Consider the following 16,109-nt stretch of genomic DNA (forward strand, 5'->3'; position numbering starts at 1 on the left):
GCTTTAAATTCAGAATTCTGGCTAATACTGGTAAGTATATTAATATAAGGGGACGTCAGGAGCTGACCATATGGTCATCCCATCATCTTAGCCCTAATCACAAATGGGACATGACATAGCTGAAGAGTTTTAGAATTTGTTGTATGTTGTCTACAATACATTTCTTTCTCTCTTTGTCTTTGTTTTTCTCAAAAAATCCACCCACTCCACAAAACACCAACCGTTACCGCACAAAACTTAGAGTTTGCATTGATGTTTGAGCAGTGCATGTGTAGCCCCCATTCATGAGTCATGCTGCTGGGGTTCCTGCGCGCTGCCCACCAGTGCATTATACTCGGGTTCTAACATGCTTCAGGATGAAGAAGATCTTATGATCTCCTTCGATTTGGTATGCTTCTGAAAGATAAATTGAGCAGTAAAGGCATTTAGTGATTTCCTCGGCTTTGAAGAAAGGGAGTTTAGAGAGTAATATTCTTAATTCAGTACGTGAGTTTCCATCCTTTTACTCAGTTTAATTTTCTCATATAGTGAAAACCACAACTGCTGTGTGGCATGAGATAGGGTTGCCAAACTGACACCACAAGATTGCCATAAGAGTAATTTTAACCTACAAGGTAACTGAATTCCAGTGGCTTGTTTGTTCACGCAATCTTTTTTTTTTTTTTTTTTTTTACTATTTTTTTCTTCTTTTTCCATTCCTGGTTTTTTTTTTTCCCCCCCAGTCTCCATACAGGTTTGGCCTCCTCCAGCAAATCCTTGGAGAAAGCTGTATAGCTGCTTTGCATAAAGTGAAAAAAAGACTTGCATTCCAGTACTTTATCTATATTTTCTTGTAATCCGATTTAGTGGGGAATACAAGCCTGAAAAACCCTTAAATCTTTCTGTAATTCTTGCACAGCCATTCACAATGGATTTGTACAGTGCAAAGTGGAAGAGACGTGGGTTGAGAATGGTGATAAGTTTTATTAAAAAAAACAACAACAAACAAACCCAAAACGAACAGATTACTTGTTTTCACTATCAGTATCCTCTCCCTAACTAACAGTACGTGACGTAGACAATCTGCAGATAAAGGAATATAGAGTCTATATGCACAGAGTATATTTTTATACTCCTCTTTTACAACAAAAGGAAGTTGCCTTTTGTAAACCATGTAATTGTAAGAAAAAAGACTGATGCATTGCATATTTAAATCCTGTTGGTCACCTTGTTTTGCGTAGCTTTATTTTTTCTTAATATTTGAATAAACATGTAATGCAAAGGAAAGAACATGGAAACAGAAATGCTATGGAGTAGGAAGAATAGGGTCTGAAAAGTTGCTCTGTAGAGTTCAGTATGAAAAAGAGAATGGTTCTTGTCATCTCAGCATTCAGTTTGTCACTGAAAGTGAAGGGACTCGTTTGGCTTATTTCTTACCAGTTTTTTTGGGTTTGTTGGGTTTTTTTCTTGGTAGCCATTGAGAAAGCAGCAAAGCAAAAACTATTCAGGATGTAACAAGGTGATCAGAAAACCAGGAAAAAATGGAACTTGCCTTCAAGTTATCTATTCCTGTGGGTATAAAGGGATTAATGACTCAGGGCTGCCATTAGGAATAATTGTATCTGGCTTAGCCGGACAGGTGTCTAATGTTAGCAATAGAGCAATAGGTATATTCTGAACACAGTTTGAGCTATTGAACATGTTTGTAATGTAGATGTGTATAGAGCTTTGTTTTAGCTGTGATGGTCGAAAGACACTGGTTGCTGCACACACATACTAGTAACTAATACGTGGACATAGGAATTGCTAGGTGGGTAGTTAGGGAGGTGTATCTATCTGTAACTCTGAAATATTTCCCTCCTTTTCCTTCTGTACTCATTCTGTGTGATATCTAAGCTGAAATACTCGCTTTTTAAAAGCTGTCCTCAAATATGTTTAATTTAATAAAAATAATTTAACTTTTACTCCATTTGACAAAGGCATTTCCTTCAGATTAAGTCTCTTTTCATGTTTATGTAACAAGTTGACAATGTGCGGCTGCTCCACTGATGACTTGTACCACTGTGGTTGTTTAAGAAAATGCTCAGGTTTGAGACCTTACAGGTGTTGAAGATGGAAACACCATGAAATATACTGCCTGTCCTGATTTGTTAAATGTGCATCACGGGAAATTTCTTGCTACAGTTTGTATTCGTTTCTGTCCTAAGGCTTAGTAATTGATACTCTGCCTAGAGAAGAGGGTGGAGAAGGGAGAAAAGAAACCACTGAAAAATCAAATTTGGTATTTAAACCCATGTGAGAAACCCATTCTACTCTACTGGCATTTACAGTTGTGCCATCACAATGACTTAATATTTGTACAGTTGCCTTCTCGCTGAGAAAGTGTATGGTCTGGTTAGAGAGGTAAGTGGGCACGTGGAAAGCAGCAGGGAATCCTCTGGATATTTTAAGTACGTGGGAATATATGGTGTGTTATTTATCCAAATAAATGACCATTTACTGTCTGAGATTCTAGATTCTCCCTTCCCCACCAAATACACCGTCGTTGCTGCTGGCGGTCATCACTTTATACGTGCAATACACTTGCAACTTCCCTTGTAGACATATTGCTGCGTCCTTTAGTTGCCAGCTGAAAGCAAATGTTCCCTGGGTAATTCACATGTGTGAGAACATCCCATGCCTATATACTGCTCTTTCCATCCCTCAGCTACCCTGAATGTATGTTGCAGAAGCACCTGTAGATTGCAGAAAGATGGGAAGAGTGGTAGTAACTGCTCCTGGTAAAGCGGGTGTCCGTGCTGCCTTATTTCACCTGGGGAAAGGAAGGGACATGCACAGCCTGTGAGGAACTGTCTCTTCAGAAGCTGGTGTGAATTGATTATTTAATAACGAACAAGCACAGTGCCTGCTTTTTTATTATTTTTATGCCTATGGTACTTGCACATGTTCGGTGCAGTGAGATGACTGCCTGAGGCTGCCCCCAAAAAGCTGCAAGAACAGGAGCCCGTTGAACTCATGCTGGTTCTGTTGCATGTCTTAATGAAGCTTTAAAACGCTTGAGATTCTTTGAAATGAAATATTCCGTAGCTGCAAGCTAACTGCATGCTTTGTAATAATTGCTTAGCCAAATAAAGGAAAATTGTGAGGAACAAAGGAAAATTAGATTGATGGCTAGAAGAAAATGATTAAATAAAAAATTCATGAAGAAGAGAAATAAAAATGGCATAGCATCACAGCTTTTACACAAAGACTTCCCTTCCAGTGGAAGCTTTTCTTTTCCAACTATTGCTGTGCACTTTATTCACCCTGTTAGCTACAAATACTAGAAAAACTTTTTCTACGGGCATAATGGGGAAGATGATCACAAATTTATGCAGAAACCGTGATGCAGTAAAATAGAAAAGCAGAGGTATGCATTTCATTGCCATTCTGAGTGGGGGTATGGTGCACTGTGAATAATTAATGGTCTGACTAGAATTGCCTTTTTTTAAAAAAAGGACCTCTTAAATCAACTGTGTCTAAATAGAAAAATTCCAGAAAGATTTCTTTTCATAATTATCAGCCCAACTTGTACACTTGGAGCCCTTCCTCATTCAAATTTCCAGCTTTTGGTGGCCATTAGTAACAGAATGAATAATTTGCTTTGGATAGATTGGCCTTTCATGGTTAGCCTTTCTGTCTGTTTGCAGGTTAAGACCAGCAAATCATTATTTGTGGACATGTATTACTGCCCAAAAGTATCTGAGAAGTGTGCAGTTGTTTGTTTTGAAGAATCTGTACACCCTCAGGTTTTGTGTCCTTGCTATGGCATGAAGAACCATCCTGGAATGATTTTGAATTACAGTGCATTTAGGAAAAAAATACAGAAGAGAGTTACAGGGAACAGTAGGACTTCAGGGAAATACCTACAAGGTAGTGCAGGCATTTAAAAAATGTGAATATTAACGTGAAGTCTTTAGGTGACGTCTGGTAATAGATATTTAATCTAGCAAAAGCACTTCCATTGCTTGCTTATTAAAGTAATTTAATGGATGAGTGATGCTATTAATGGGCCACATGTAGAATCCAGACTCTTTTTGTTCAAAACATTCCTTTAGGGTTTAAATTTCTAAACAAATTCAGAGGCAAAGATCTGAAAAGATCTACCCTATGTACAGGCTGTTGGAATCATAATTTATGAGGTTTTTCTTCTTTTTCTTAGCATTTCCTCCATTTAGAAGAAAAAAGAAATCGCTATGTATACGTATGTGCAACTTTTAAGTTGGCTGAGTGATATACCTTGTTTTCATAAGGTGGTTAGAAGCCAGAGGCTGTGAATAGATGGATGTATGATTGAGCACGGAGAGTGAGGGAGATGAACAGAGAGCTTGAAAACAGTTGTAAGTTATGTGAACAAGCACACAGTTTTAATCTTCCCTTCACTAATTTTTTTCCAGAGAATTGCATTAGTACATAATAGCACTGTAGCATAGTTCTTGCAAAAAAATTAAGCAAAAAAAAGCAACAAAACTCAAATCATGTCAAAACCAGCCTTTCTAACCACTCCACCACTTAGGGATGCTGGAATAACTGAAGATAGACATCTGGAAAACAGAAGATCAGGTAGTCAAAACAAACTTTTAAGTTGGTATGTAAGTTCGTATGATGAAGTAACGCTATTTTGAACAATTGCAGGAGTTCATTGATAAGCATTGCAGTTTTGCTTCAGGTAGTGCTTAATTTCTTTTCTGAACACGTGGCTATGTATTGCTGAAACTCGGATATTATAGGATCATAGAATGGTTTGGGTTGAAAGTGACCTTAAAGACCATGTAGTTCCAACCCCACAGCCATGGGCAGGGACACCTTCCACTAGACCAAGTTGCTCAAAGCTCCACCTGACCTGGCCTTGATCATTCCTGGGAATGGGGCACCCACAACTTCTCTGGGCAACCTGTCCCCGTGCCTCACCACCCTCACAGTAAAGAATTTCTTCCCAATACCTGATCTAAATCTACCCTCTTTCAGTTTAAAGCCGTTGCCCCTCGTCCTATCAGCACATGGCCTTGTAAGAAGTCCCTCTCCGGCTCCCTTGTAGGCCCCCTTTAGGTCCTGGAAAGCTTCTGTAAGGTCTCCCTGGAGCCTCCTCTGCTCCAGGCTGGACAACCCCAACTCTCTCATCCTGTCTTCATAGGAGAGGTGCTCCAGCCTCTGATCATCTTTGTGGCCCTTCTCTGGACTTGCTCCAACAGGTCCATGTCCTCGTTATGCTGGGGGCCCCAGAGATCATATATACAGAATAGAAAGTTGGGGAAATAATCAGTTGTAAATGTCTCTGTTTTCGTGAGGATCACCGCACAGACACATAGTTTAGTGAAGAACTAAAATGTGATTGTTGACTCCAAGATCAGCTGTTTCCAAATAAATGTTTGTGAAACCTCCAACTTTAATAGCTGCATTGTATCATCCAAAAGATGATTCAACAGAATGAATAGATGACCTTTCAGATAAAGAACAAGCTGTTCACAATGTCTTCTCATTTACTGAGACAAAATATTCTTTTTATGGAGAGATAATACTTCCCAAAGTTTTTAACAGTGTTGGTGAAATATAAAGAATTTAATTGTTTCTGAATGCAAGGGGTTTTAGCTATGTGTCTTTAGATCAGGGTTCTTTCTAGACCAGCTGTGTTAAATGCATTGATCTAGCTGGTTTGTTGGGTTTTTTTAAAGACAATGGAGGTATTTTGAATCCCATGCTCAGAGGGTGGGATGTCATTAGCTATCCATCCATCTGATATCCACATGATATCTGGCTTTGAATGACAAATGGATTAATTCTTATTGCCATCCTGCACTGCTGCTATGGGGTCAATAATTCACTGACAAAGAGGTCCAAAGCGGTTGTAACTGAAATTGGTCTAAATGTTTGTGCAATTGCAGCCTTGGTGTGAAATGCTGCTGGGATGCTCTCAGTTACAAACTCATACACAATCACGAGCTTGGGCTGGAACAGATTGCAAACAAAATTCGTGAGAAAATCAGAGTAGGGAAACCAGGGCTCAGCCTTATCTTCCTCATGTGAGGTATGGTTCGGCCCTTAGTCGTTGCAGTTCTAAATCCACCACGTAAATCACAACTAATTGGTCCTAATTAGTAACAACTAGTTATATTGGTAAAGTATTTTTTGCTCTGCAGTATAACTGGAATTCTGTTACTGTTCAGCCTCTGTCCTTGTTCCTGTTCTTATCTGATAAAGAAGGTGGTGCAAACCTGTTTTCTTGTTAAAGGGAACACAGTATACCTGGTGGAATTCAGAGAAATATGGTGAATAAGAATTCCTCAAAACATGAGGAAAATCTTACCATTTGGGGAAGAAAAAACAACCAGAATATCCAAACACAAACATTTTTATTTGGAGGTTAAGACAACCTATATAATTCTCTTGTCTGTTTGCAGAAAGCTAGATTTTGGGGTTTTGTGAACCAAATACAAATTCATTCCTAGATCATGCATCATATATGAGTAGATTACTAAAATTGGAAGCCAATTTGTTTACACATTGTGGGATAATTTCAGTTGGAAGGGATCTGTGAAGGCATCTGGTCCAACCCCTGCTCGAAGCAGGCCCAGTGAGGCCAGGATGCTCTGGAGTTTTGCTCAGGCCCTGAATATACCTGATGCTGGAGATTCTGCAGTCTGTCCGGGCAGCCTATCCCTGTGCTTGACCCTCCTCACAGGAGAAAGAACGTAACGTAATCCCTTGTGTCTAGACAAATTTTCCTTTGCACTCTCTGATGGTGCATACCTCCAGGAGAAGTCTGGCTTGGTCTTATCTCTGCTCTGCCATTGAGTTGCTGAAGACCACCATGAGATAAGCCCTGAGCTCTCATCTTAGAGCAAACCCAGTCCTTTCAGCCTCCTACTGTGTGCGGTAAAGGTTTGGAAAAATCCTAAAAGTAGTGTGGCATGGGAATGAGGAATGAGGAAATTGCTCTGAGATGCTGCAACTGCTGTGAGTAGAGATCGTTTGTTAGCAAGTACCTGCGGCCCATTTCTGCAGGACTTCTAGAAACCAGGGTAGAGAAAACACCCTTCCATAATGTAATTAGATAAACCTTAGAGAAAAATTCTCAGCACTTCTACTGATGCCCAATGGACTAACCTGCTAAAGATTTTAATGTTTGTTTCATGGTTCTCAACTACTGTGCGTAGGTGTTAATCACAGTACATGCTGATCACGTTTTTTTCTCTCCTATTAGTAAAATTTTTTCTTCTGAATTTTTAAAACAACTTAGCTGATGGAAAGGTTGCTTTGCATGCAGCAGGGCCAACCAGGATGGTGGTGTTGGTGATAAGGACTCTTGTCTTACTGATTCCTAAACTGTGGCTCATTTTGCACATATTTGTGCTTGTTGGTTCTTTGAGAGCTTAGGATGTGCTTTTTAAATAAAAGATCTGATCTCTGCATTGGCAACATATTATTAACTGTTTGAAACTTAAAGTTTGATGTATTCTGTATGCTTTGGGACTGATCTGAAGAAATAGTGCGAAAGAGGGATAATAAACATCGATCTTGATTGTATATGCTCAAGGAGTTTAGGTGTGGTGATTGGTCACGTAACCATATAGTTTTAAGGAAATAACTAATGATAGAAAGAGTCTGTTCTTCTTCTTCTAACAAAAGGGGCTATTTATAAAAAGGATGAGAAACATTCCAGTGTTATCTAGAGGGAGCACTAAATCTCTTTGCTAAAGAAAACTAGATGGCCGACAAGGACATGAATTAGCTGCAAACCTGCAAGACCACCACATTCCAGGCAAAGGATTGATAAGCTAATTAACATACGAAACGAGAGTAAGCGGTTTAGGTAACGAATATCTGTAGGCGTTAATTGAATATTCATTTGTTTTATTGTATAACCGAGAGATGGTTCGTCACTTCGGGCATGCACGCTTGTGGAGGAGCGATCCCCCGTGCATCTGCGCGCAATAAACATACCTACTTTATAACTTTCGAGTTATAGAGTTTAATTGCCAGGACTTTTTTGGGGGGAGGGAGTCCTGTTCCTGCCATGCACACTAACAGGAGTAGAATCTCTCTGCCTCCTTTCACTAACGTATTGTACCTTGGGCTTTTTTGTCTTCCTCTGCAGAAACTCTCCTGGATGACTTCCTTCTCACATACACAGTCTTCATGACCACTGATGACTTGTGCCAGGCACTTCTGAGGCAATATCCTTTTATTAAGTGTTCTATTAACAGAGGTCACACACTTACACCTAGGTTTATCTATTGTCAAGCCTTATATCATAGTAAATTCCATGCCTGGGATAATTTTGTTCTTTGCATATTGATATTATTGAAGTGCAACCCCACGTGATTATTTTGAGGTTGCAAATAAAAATGGTGAGAAGAAGAGAGCAGTTGTCTAATATTTACTGTGGCATCCTTAGAAGGTGGACTGCACCTGAGCTTTTGGCATCACACCCCAAGAAATGCATGAATAAATAAGAACAACTTCAGAAGAGAGCAGTGGGAATTGCCAGCATTCTAGAAAAAAAAGACATGCAAAGAATTTGGGCTGTGTTACTAAAAAATGGGAAACTATAAATGAGACGATATTCAGGTACCTAAAGAGGAGGGGAAGAATCTGTTCCTTTATGGATGCTAGACAAGAGGCAGTGAGATTAAACTGGTGTAAGACAGTTTAAATATTAGATATTAGGAATTTTTTATTTTTTTTTTTACATTAAGAAAAGAAACGCTGGAGTGGAAAATGTGTGAGACAGTAGAATCATTGATACTGAAGAATATTAAGAAGAAGAAACTAGAAAATATGTTCCAAGGATAACACAGGGCATACTTAAGCCTCTCTTAGGGTGGACTTGGATGGACTAGTTTAGCTGATCTTTCAAGGACTTTTCCTCTCCTTCTGATTTTCATAAGGTTTTATGATACTTGGAATTTGATTCAAATCTGTAGCTTCCCAAAATTCAGGTTATGTTGGCTTTTTTAACTCAAATGGGTTGTGGAGGAAAAGATTCAATCTGGAAACGTTAAATTCAAATTTGGATATGAGCTCCCCTAACTGGCATGTGCCAGGCCGGGGGGAGATACTCACCTGTTAAAATGTTTAGAATTTGCATAGCTGAGGAATCAATAAACAGAAACCTCCTGCTCTGACATTGAATGTACAAAGCTAAAGCTGCCCCTGAATAAACCTGTATCCAAAACATACACATTTGTGTATGTGCATACTTATTTCACAAGGATGCTTGAAAGACTCCTAACTCACAGCAACAATGCAATCTTATGTCTGCTGGTTTTGTTTAAAGATAAATGAACCTCTATAACTGTTACAAAGTAACATATAAAGTAAGGTTAAAACCTACCCAGACCTATATGTTAATTGTTAGAGTACCTATATCTGTGTAATACATTTCAGAATGCATGAAGAGAAGAAATGAAGAATAAAGTATTTTGCAATCTCTGCTCCTTTTATCCTATGATACGGTATATTAGTCTAACTCATGTTGAGATAAAAGGGTTTTTTTCTTGTATTTTCAGTTACTTCCGTAAGCTATGAAGCATTGTTTGAATGAACTTGAAGCTATAAAATGAACTTGCTTTTCTTTTTTTCCTTTTACTTTTTTTCCTCTTTACCTTTTGTGGTGAAAACATCTTTTTACCTAATAAAAGAAAGAACAGTGAAGAGACAGGAACAATGTACATAGTGGGTATCTTCTGACATTTAGTGTTTCTCCTTTGTGGATAGAGGACAGTGGTGGAAATAGATTCTTTCACCTTATTTTTATTTTAATAGGGTTATTTCTGCAGATAGCGTAATTTGTGCAGAGGAAAAGAAACTGACTTCCTCTGCCTGAGTTTTTTGTTTTTGTTAATGATGCGTTGCCCTTCTTCCCACAGGCATTCAAGTTGGCATCGGTGTGCAGGACAAAGGTTTATTCCCAGTTCCACAGAAAATATATGACTCAACATTGTATAATTCCTTTTGAATTGATTTTACTTTTATAGACTTGCCTCTCTAATCTATAAAGGAAAAAAATCCTGTTGGCACAGAGGATGAACTGACATTTCTATTACTGTGAATTTCATTCCAAAAAGTTGATGAAACTCCTAAAGCTCCAGATGGGATAAAACTTTTAAAACTCAGCAGCGTAGTGAAAAAAATCTTTCATTAGCAAATGAGATGATTGCAGAGCCTTTTCCATCACTTCAATGTTTCAATTTCAGTGAAATGTTGTTATTTGTTCCTTAATCTATTGTACCTATTGTGCTAAGAACCAGCAAGGGAAAGAGGATGACTCTGATGTGTCCTGTAGAAAACGAAAAGTCTTGCATTTGGTGTCTCAGTGGACTTCTCTCTACAAAGACTGGTTACACGAAGATGAGCATTTGAAACAATTTTTAAAGGTATTAACACACTTTCTGATGCATTTCAGCGCTGTTTAATTAAAATTCTGTGTCTAAAAAGTCCCAGAAGCAAAAGCTATAGAGCATAATTTTTCATACTAAATTTTCTCCATGAAATCTATAATATAAAATGATTCACATGTGTCTTCCTTGAATGCCTTAGAGATAGTTTGGATAGGAAGCCTGTAATGTCAGTATGTTCAATGTCAAAACCACTACTTTCAGATACGAAAATTATAGAACTTCATGTTCTCTTCTCTAGACAATGGAAAAAATTAGGAAGGTAAGAAATAAAACTACAAAGATGGGCATGTTCCTTAGACATACTGGTCAACAGTCATTATCCAGAGGATCATGGACAAAGAGAGAGTTTTGAGAGCCTTGTAAGAGGTGCCGCTTCAGCTGAGGAGTGAAATGCTGTTCCACAGTGTTGTGTCAGGTGCGCATAGAAAGCAGCACAGCTTTATGTTATTTTTAATACATAAAATTACACCCTTACTTATTAACAAGGATCTTCTGATCTTTCTGAATGAGTTCCAGAAGCTTTTGTAATTCCCTTGTAAATTTGCAAACAGCCATGTTGTCACTAACCCAAGCTCCATCTGGTTGTTGATTGTTTTGGGGTTTTTTAAATTGTTTTTTTTCCCTGCTGTTTGAAAGATGAAAGCATTTTACGAGACTTTGCAGGATCGTCCACCTTTCCCAATAAGACTCTTTGGCTGCAACTGGAGATCCATCAGTTAGGTTACGCTGTGTTGCACCTATCTTAATGCAGGGCTTGTCTTTCTGACCCTGGAGGTGTGTGGCTGGGTATTGTTGCACAATTTCTGTGCAATATTAAACAGCAGTAATATTAATGATGGTTGAAGTTATATGTGCAAAAAGCAATATATAGGATTGTAGGCCAGAATCATTCATGCTGAGATTTATGAATGCAGGAGTGTTAACTGGGCTAAAGCAAACCTGATGACTCAGCTCATATATATGATCCTCATTTTCTTGGAAGGGAAAAAAGAAGGATCTACGTGCAGATTCTGAAATGGAGAAAATATTGCTTACAATATAAAAGCCGATTCAGTTTATTTACATCTTATCTGAGGTAGTGTCTTTTACATTTAACTGAGGTTCCTGATTGATACCCTGATGATGTCCAAACAATACCTCCTCAAAAAGAAGAAACAGGATTGATTTATTTATTTATTGGTATACACCTAGGAGTGTATTATTTGTTTGTCAGAGACATCAACTCAATTTAAAGTGCATGAAAACATGAGGAAAAGTAAAGGACAACATTCTCCATATTAAAAGTCTTAACCAAACGAACCTGTTATCATTTTGGATAAGTGACTTCATATAGCAGCCACAAGTCTTTTTTTAAATCTTCCTGTTTGTAGACAAGAGTGTCAACGTTTTGCTCTCTCACTTGATGATGATACAGAGTGTTTCTCCAAAGGCAAGCTGAATTTTGATCAGTTGGGAAATTGAAACAGGAACTTTCTCTCCTTATGAGTCTTGCATGAATATAATGATATTTGTTTTAGTAGGCTAGTGCCTGATTTGATTTAGACCACTGATGTGATGCCTTAGATTTATGTTTGAGTTATCAGATATTTGCAGATACCATTTTATTTTGTAGACGATATACAGGAATGTGTTGGATGATGTGTATGAATATCCCATTCTTGAGAAGGACCTGAAAGAATTTCAGAAGATACTTGGGATGCATCGCCGTCAGTAAGTATTGATTATGTTTGTGATCAAGTCCCTTTTTATTTAGAGCGTAATCTATTCCTGTTGTCATCTTGCTGCAATTCAGTAAAGCAATGAGTGATACAAGCACTATATTCATTTTTATAAATCGTCTCCTCTCTAAACCAAAGCTAGATTATTCAGTCTTCTCTGATGTTTGCTGGGTGGTGTGTGTGGTTCACCAGTCACTCCCATCAGTTTTGGTTGGGATGACTTGCAGTAAAGCGGTTCTTTGTGGAAAAGCTGGCAAAATTTCCCTCAGAAGCTGCAGTCTGTGACTTCAGATGGTACCTTCATTCTCAATCTTTGCAGCCTGTGGTACTGAGAAGCAAATCTCTTTTGCAGTAGTCATCTCAGGGTTATTATTTTGCTAATAATTATGATATTTGTAAAAGAGATTTCCTTGCCACGTTTTTCCAACAAATGGCATTTGTGTCCGTGGTTTGGCCACTGGGTAGGTGGAAGGAGCTGTGTCCCTGAGAGTGACCCTGACTGCTTGCCCTGGGGGCCTGTGTGCCTGTGCTCTCCGTGGGCTGCCAGCATTGCTTTTCACTACATCGACTGTGCAAGTCACATCAAAAATTTCCGGCTGAGCCAGACACCCTTACGTTTCCCTGAAGGAGCTCTGCAGCTGTTCTGTGATGACTATTTAATGTTAAAAAACTTTCTGATGTTGTAAACTTTGTAATAGCCAAAACTTCCTTTTCCTAAACTTTGGCTGGAAAGAATAATTTGGATTTTCCTTTTTGTTTCAGCACTGTAGATGAGTATTCACCTCATCGAAAGGTAACACAAACCTGATTGTTGCTGGTTGCTAGATAACTTATCACCTCACTTTCTCCCCTTCTGCCTGCTTCCCTGTCTTTTCTTGGCTTCTCAGCTGAGAGTGACTGATGGCCAAAAACATGACAGGGTACATCAGTGAGGTTAGACCTGCAGTGTTGCTTAAGGAATTTTATTTTCCTGCCAGTGCAGCCTGGATATCAGCTGTGTGAGCTAACCTGCAGTGACTGTGACGGTATTAGCATCTTAACAAGATGCTCTGAGATGTCAGAATTCAGGAGAGGCCTGGGAGCGTGTCCTCACTGGGGTGGAGAAATGTAGCAACCTGGGCAAACCAGGCTGGGCACAGGCATATTGACATGGATGTCAAGAAGACAGAGCAAAGAGGGGATTTGTTATGACAGGGACAGAGGAGGAGAGAGAGGAACATGAATCTGTCTATTTAACCAGAGGGAGAAGATGCAGCCAGTGAAAGTTGGCGTACAAACTGCACAGAGGTGAATTGCTGTGCTTGTCAAATTTACTAGGCTGAAGCTGAAGTGTGTAATAAGCTTAAAATGTTACTGCAGAAATCTGGAAGGCAGAACATGAGATTGTAGTCAAATTGCTAAATAGGCAGATTGGTACATAGGAAACATATATAAGAATAAGTGTATAAGAAATGAGCTCTGAACATGGCTACAGAGAACCTTGAATCGTACAGGCTGCTTAGCTTTGGCGTGTCCCACTTCCTCCAAAATCCCCACTTTAGCCATCAGTTAGTAAAGCAACTCCCAGTTTACTGACCCTAGAAACGGTGGGTGGATTTCCTAGACGGGAACCTTTTTGGAAAGGCGTATGGGCTGAATGCTGTGTCCTGTGAATTACTGCTTTGTAAAGGGCAGGGATGCAAAGAATCACTGTTTTGTTGTTTGTTGGTTTTTTTTTTTTCTCTCCCACTCCCTCACAGAATAAAACCTTTTTCCACCAGTTCAGTGTAAAGGAGAACTGGCTGCAGCACAGAGGAACCATGAATGAAACAGAGGAAAGTAAGTATGATTGGAAGAGTGGAGGAAAAACTGCAAAATTGTTTCTCATGAGGTGCTCGTAATGTAATTTATTTTTTTAAAAAACTGACATACAGCTTTTGAACAGGACCTTAGGGTCACAAAAGAAGAAAGTTTGGCTGTGTAAGACTACCTTCTTGCCCCCTGCTTTGCAGGGGTTCAACAGTGACATGGTATCTCAAGGGGCTTTTGCCCTGTCCAGTTCGTCCAGCAGCCCTGTAGCAGAGCTGTGTGCCTCCCAGGATGGGCTGCCCGTCTACCAGGCATTATTCATGCTGCATTTCATGCTCTCGGCCTCTTGACCTAGGTGTTGGTTGCGAAAGGTGAATGAATAAGCCTGTCACATGAAATGGGCCAGGATCTGCTCACTGGGAACCCACCTTAGTTCCTTCTCGAAAATGTCTCCCTGTGTGGAGTGCAAGGTGCCACTTCACTTTAGTGGCAACCATTTCAAAATGCAATTTCCCTTCATCACGGCTAATGCACAAACACAGCGAGACCATCACCCTCCTGTAATGCCTGCACAAGGAAGGAGGCAGAGAGGAGGGGGAGCACCATGGATGAGCGGAGAACAGGGAGAAGGGCCTCCTACCTGGACGTCTCACCCTTTGACAATATATCTTCATTTCTCGCTGGGAACAAAACTCTGGGAGTTCAGATAGAGTCGGTGTGTTTCTAGTGCTTGTTTGTGGCAGAATAAAACCCGAGCTCCTTCAGTGCCAAGTCTTTCTGCGCAATACGTGCTGCTGATAGGTATCTTCTTCCCATGCTTCAAATATAGATTTGAGGCTTATGTTACCAAGGCTGCTTCTAAAAATGTTATTTCCAGATGAGAACCCCCACACTCATTATTCTTCTTAAAAAGTCAGGCAAAGCTCATGGGTGAGTGGGGAGGGGAGTGTGGTGGCACCAGATGGGGGGACAGAGTGCATGGCCAGCAGGACAGGAAGGGAAGGACCCAGCAAGGCTAGCTCCAGCGGGGTTAAATGGCTTTTATCTCACTCTTTGAGAGCCTGAGCTACAGAAGCTGATGGGGTTGAGAGAATGAAATAACAGAAGTGGAGCTGGAGAAAGGAGACGGGTGTTGAGGGTAGACGTCTAAGTAGGTGGTGGTGGAGTGCTGCCGACTGATGGTGCTTGTGAAGGATGGCTCTGTCCAAGCCCCACCATGCCACTTGACTGGAGGCATTTGTATCCCCTATTGAAGCAGCCCATGGCTGCTTCATCCCACTGGCATTCCCTTCTGCACCTCACAGGAGCAGCACAGGCTCCTGGAAGAGATGGAATGGTCCATGCCCATAGATACTGCAGACAGGTTGTCTGAAAGGCGCGCGGGGGAACAGGCTTTGGGGGAACCAGTGTGATGGCTGTGCTTGAGGACCTGACCTGTGGGTTGGTTTAGTTCAGTGTTAAACAAAGGATATGTCAACAGCCCAGTTATAAATTAACATTGCTGTCGTTCTCCCCTCCCAAATGACAGAGAGGAGGACATTTCAAACAAATTCACTGTAAGCAAGTTGTGTCACACTCTTCATATGAAATCCAAATATTCCCATCACATTTTTTAAAATGTATTTTTCTACCTAGTAATTTACAGTGCCATTTGATGTCTCTATTTTTTCATGAGTTATATCCATTCTGAAGAGATATTCTGCCATAGGATGAGCATCTGATTTACTGTCTGTCTGTCAGCTGAGACAGGTTAAGAAAAAAATTATAAAATCAAATTACTCTTCTTCCCCAAGGCTAAATATTAAGCTCCTTCTTCCTTCTCATCTTGATTTTTTTCTTTGCTACCACACACACACACAAAAAAAAAAGGTATTCTCATGGATAGAGTTTTTAACTGCTTCTGGCATGGTCTCCTTTAATGAAAGTGCTCTGAAGGCATGAAGATTTGTAGGACAAGCAAAGAGCTATTGCTACATACATCCGTCAATAAAAACAATTTAAAAAATACAGCATTTCTGGAGAAAATAAGTTTTTTCTTATGCTGACATGGTAGCAGCCTGTCCGCAATAAGAAGTTCTGGAGTAGAAGGAAATGGAAAGTTGTAATTAAGCACTGAAGTGAGTATGAAACCAAGAGCTGTGGAGTTTCTTAATAGCAGATGCAATTTTTGAAATACCTATGCAAG

General features: G+C 39.8%; 1 protein-coding gene across 2 annotated transcripts in view; it reads left to right on the plus strand.

The window, feature by feature from the left end:
- RAPGEF5 (Rap guanine nucleotide exchange factor 5) overlaps positions 1-16,109 on the plus strand; it is a 162,620-nt gene that overhangs the window by 118,931 nt on the left and 27,580 nt on the right. Inside the window, exons 12-16 of one of the 2 annotated variants that reach the window (XM_055708205.1) lie at positions 8,114-8,192; positions 10,250-10,394; positions 12,031-12,128; positions 12,899-12,929; positions 13,897-13,954. In XM_055708205.1, the coding sequence (XP_055564180.1) occupies positions 8,114-8,192; positions 10,250-10,394; positions 12,031-12,128; positions 12,899-12,929; positions 13,897-13,954 (411 nt within the window). Of the gene's footprint in view, positions 1-8,113; positions 8,193-10,249; positions 10,395-12,030; positions 12,129-12,898; positions 12,930-13,875; positions 13,955-16,109 lie in introns of both variants that reach the window. The other variant, XM_055708204.1, reaches the window with a different exon arrangement.

This window comes from Falco cherrug, chromosome 4, assembly GCF_023634085.1.
Source record: "Falco cherrug isolate bFalChe1 chromosome 4, bFalChe1.pri, whole genome shotgun sequence".
Classification (NCBI taxonomy): domain Eukaryota; kingdom Metazoa; phylum Chordata; class Aves; order Falconiformes; family Falconidae; genus Falco; species Falco cherrug.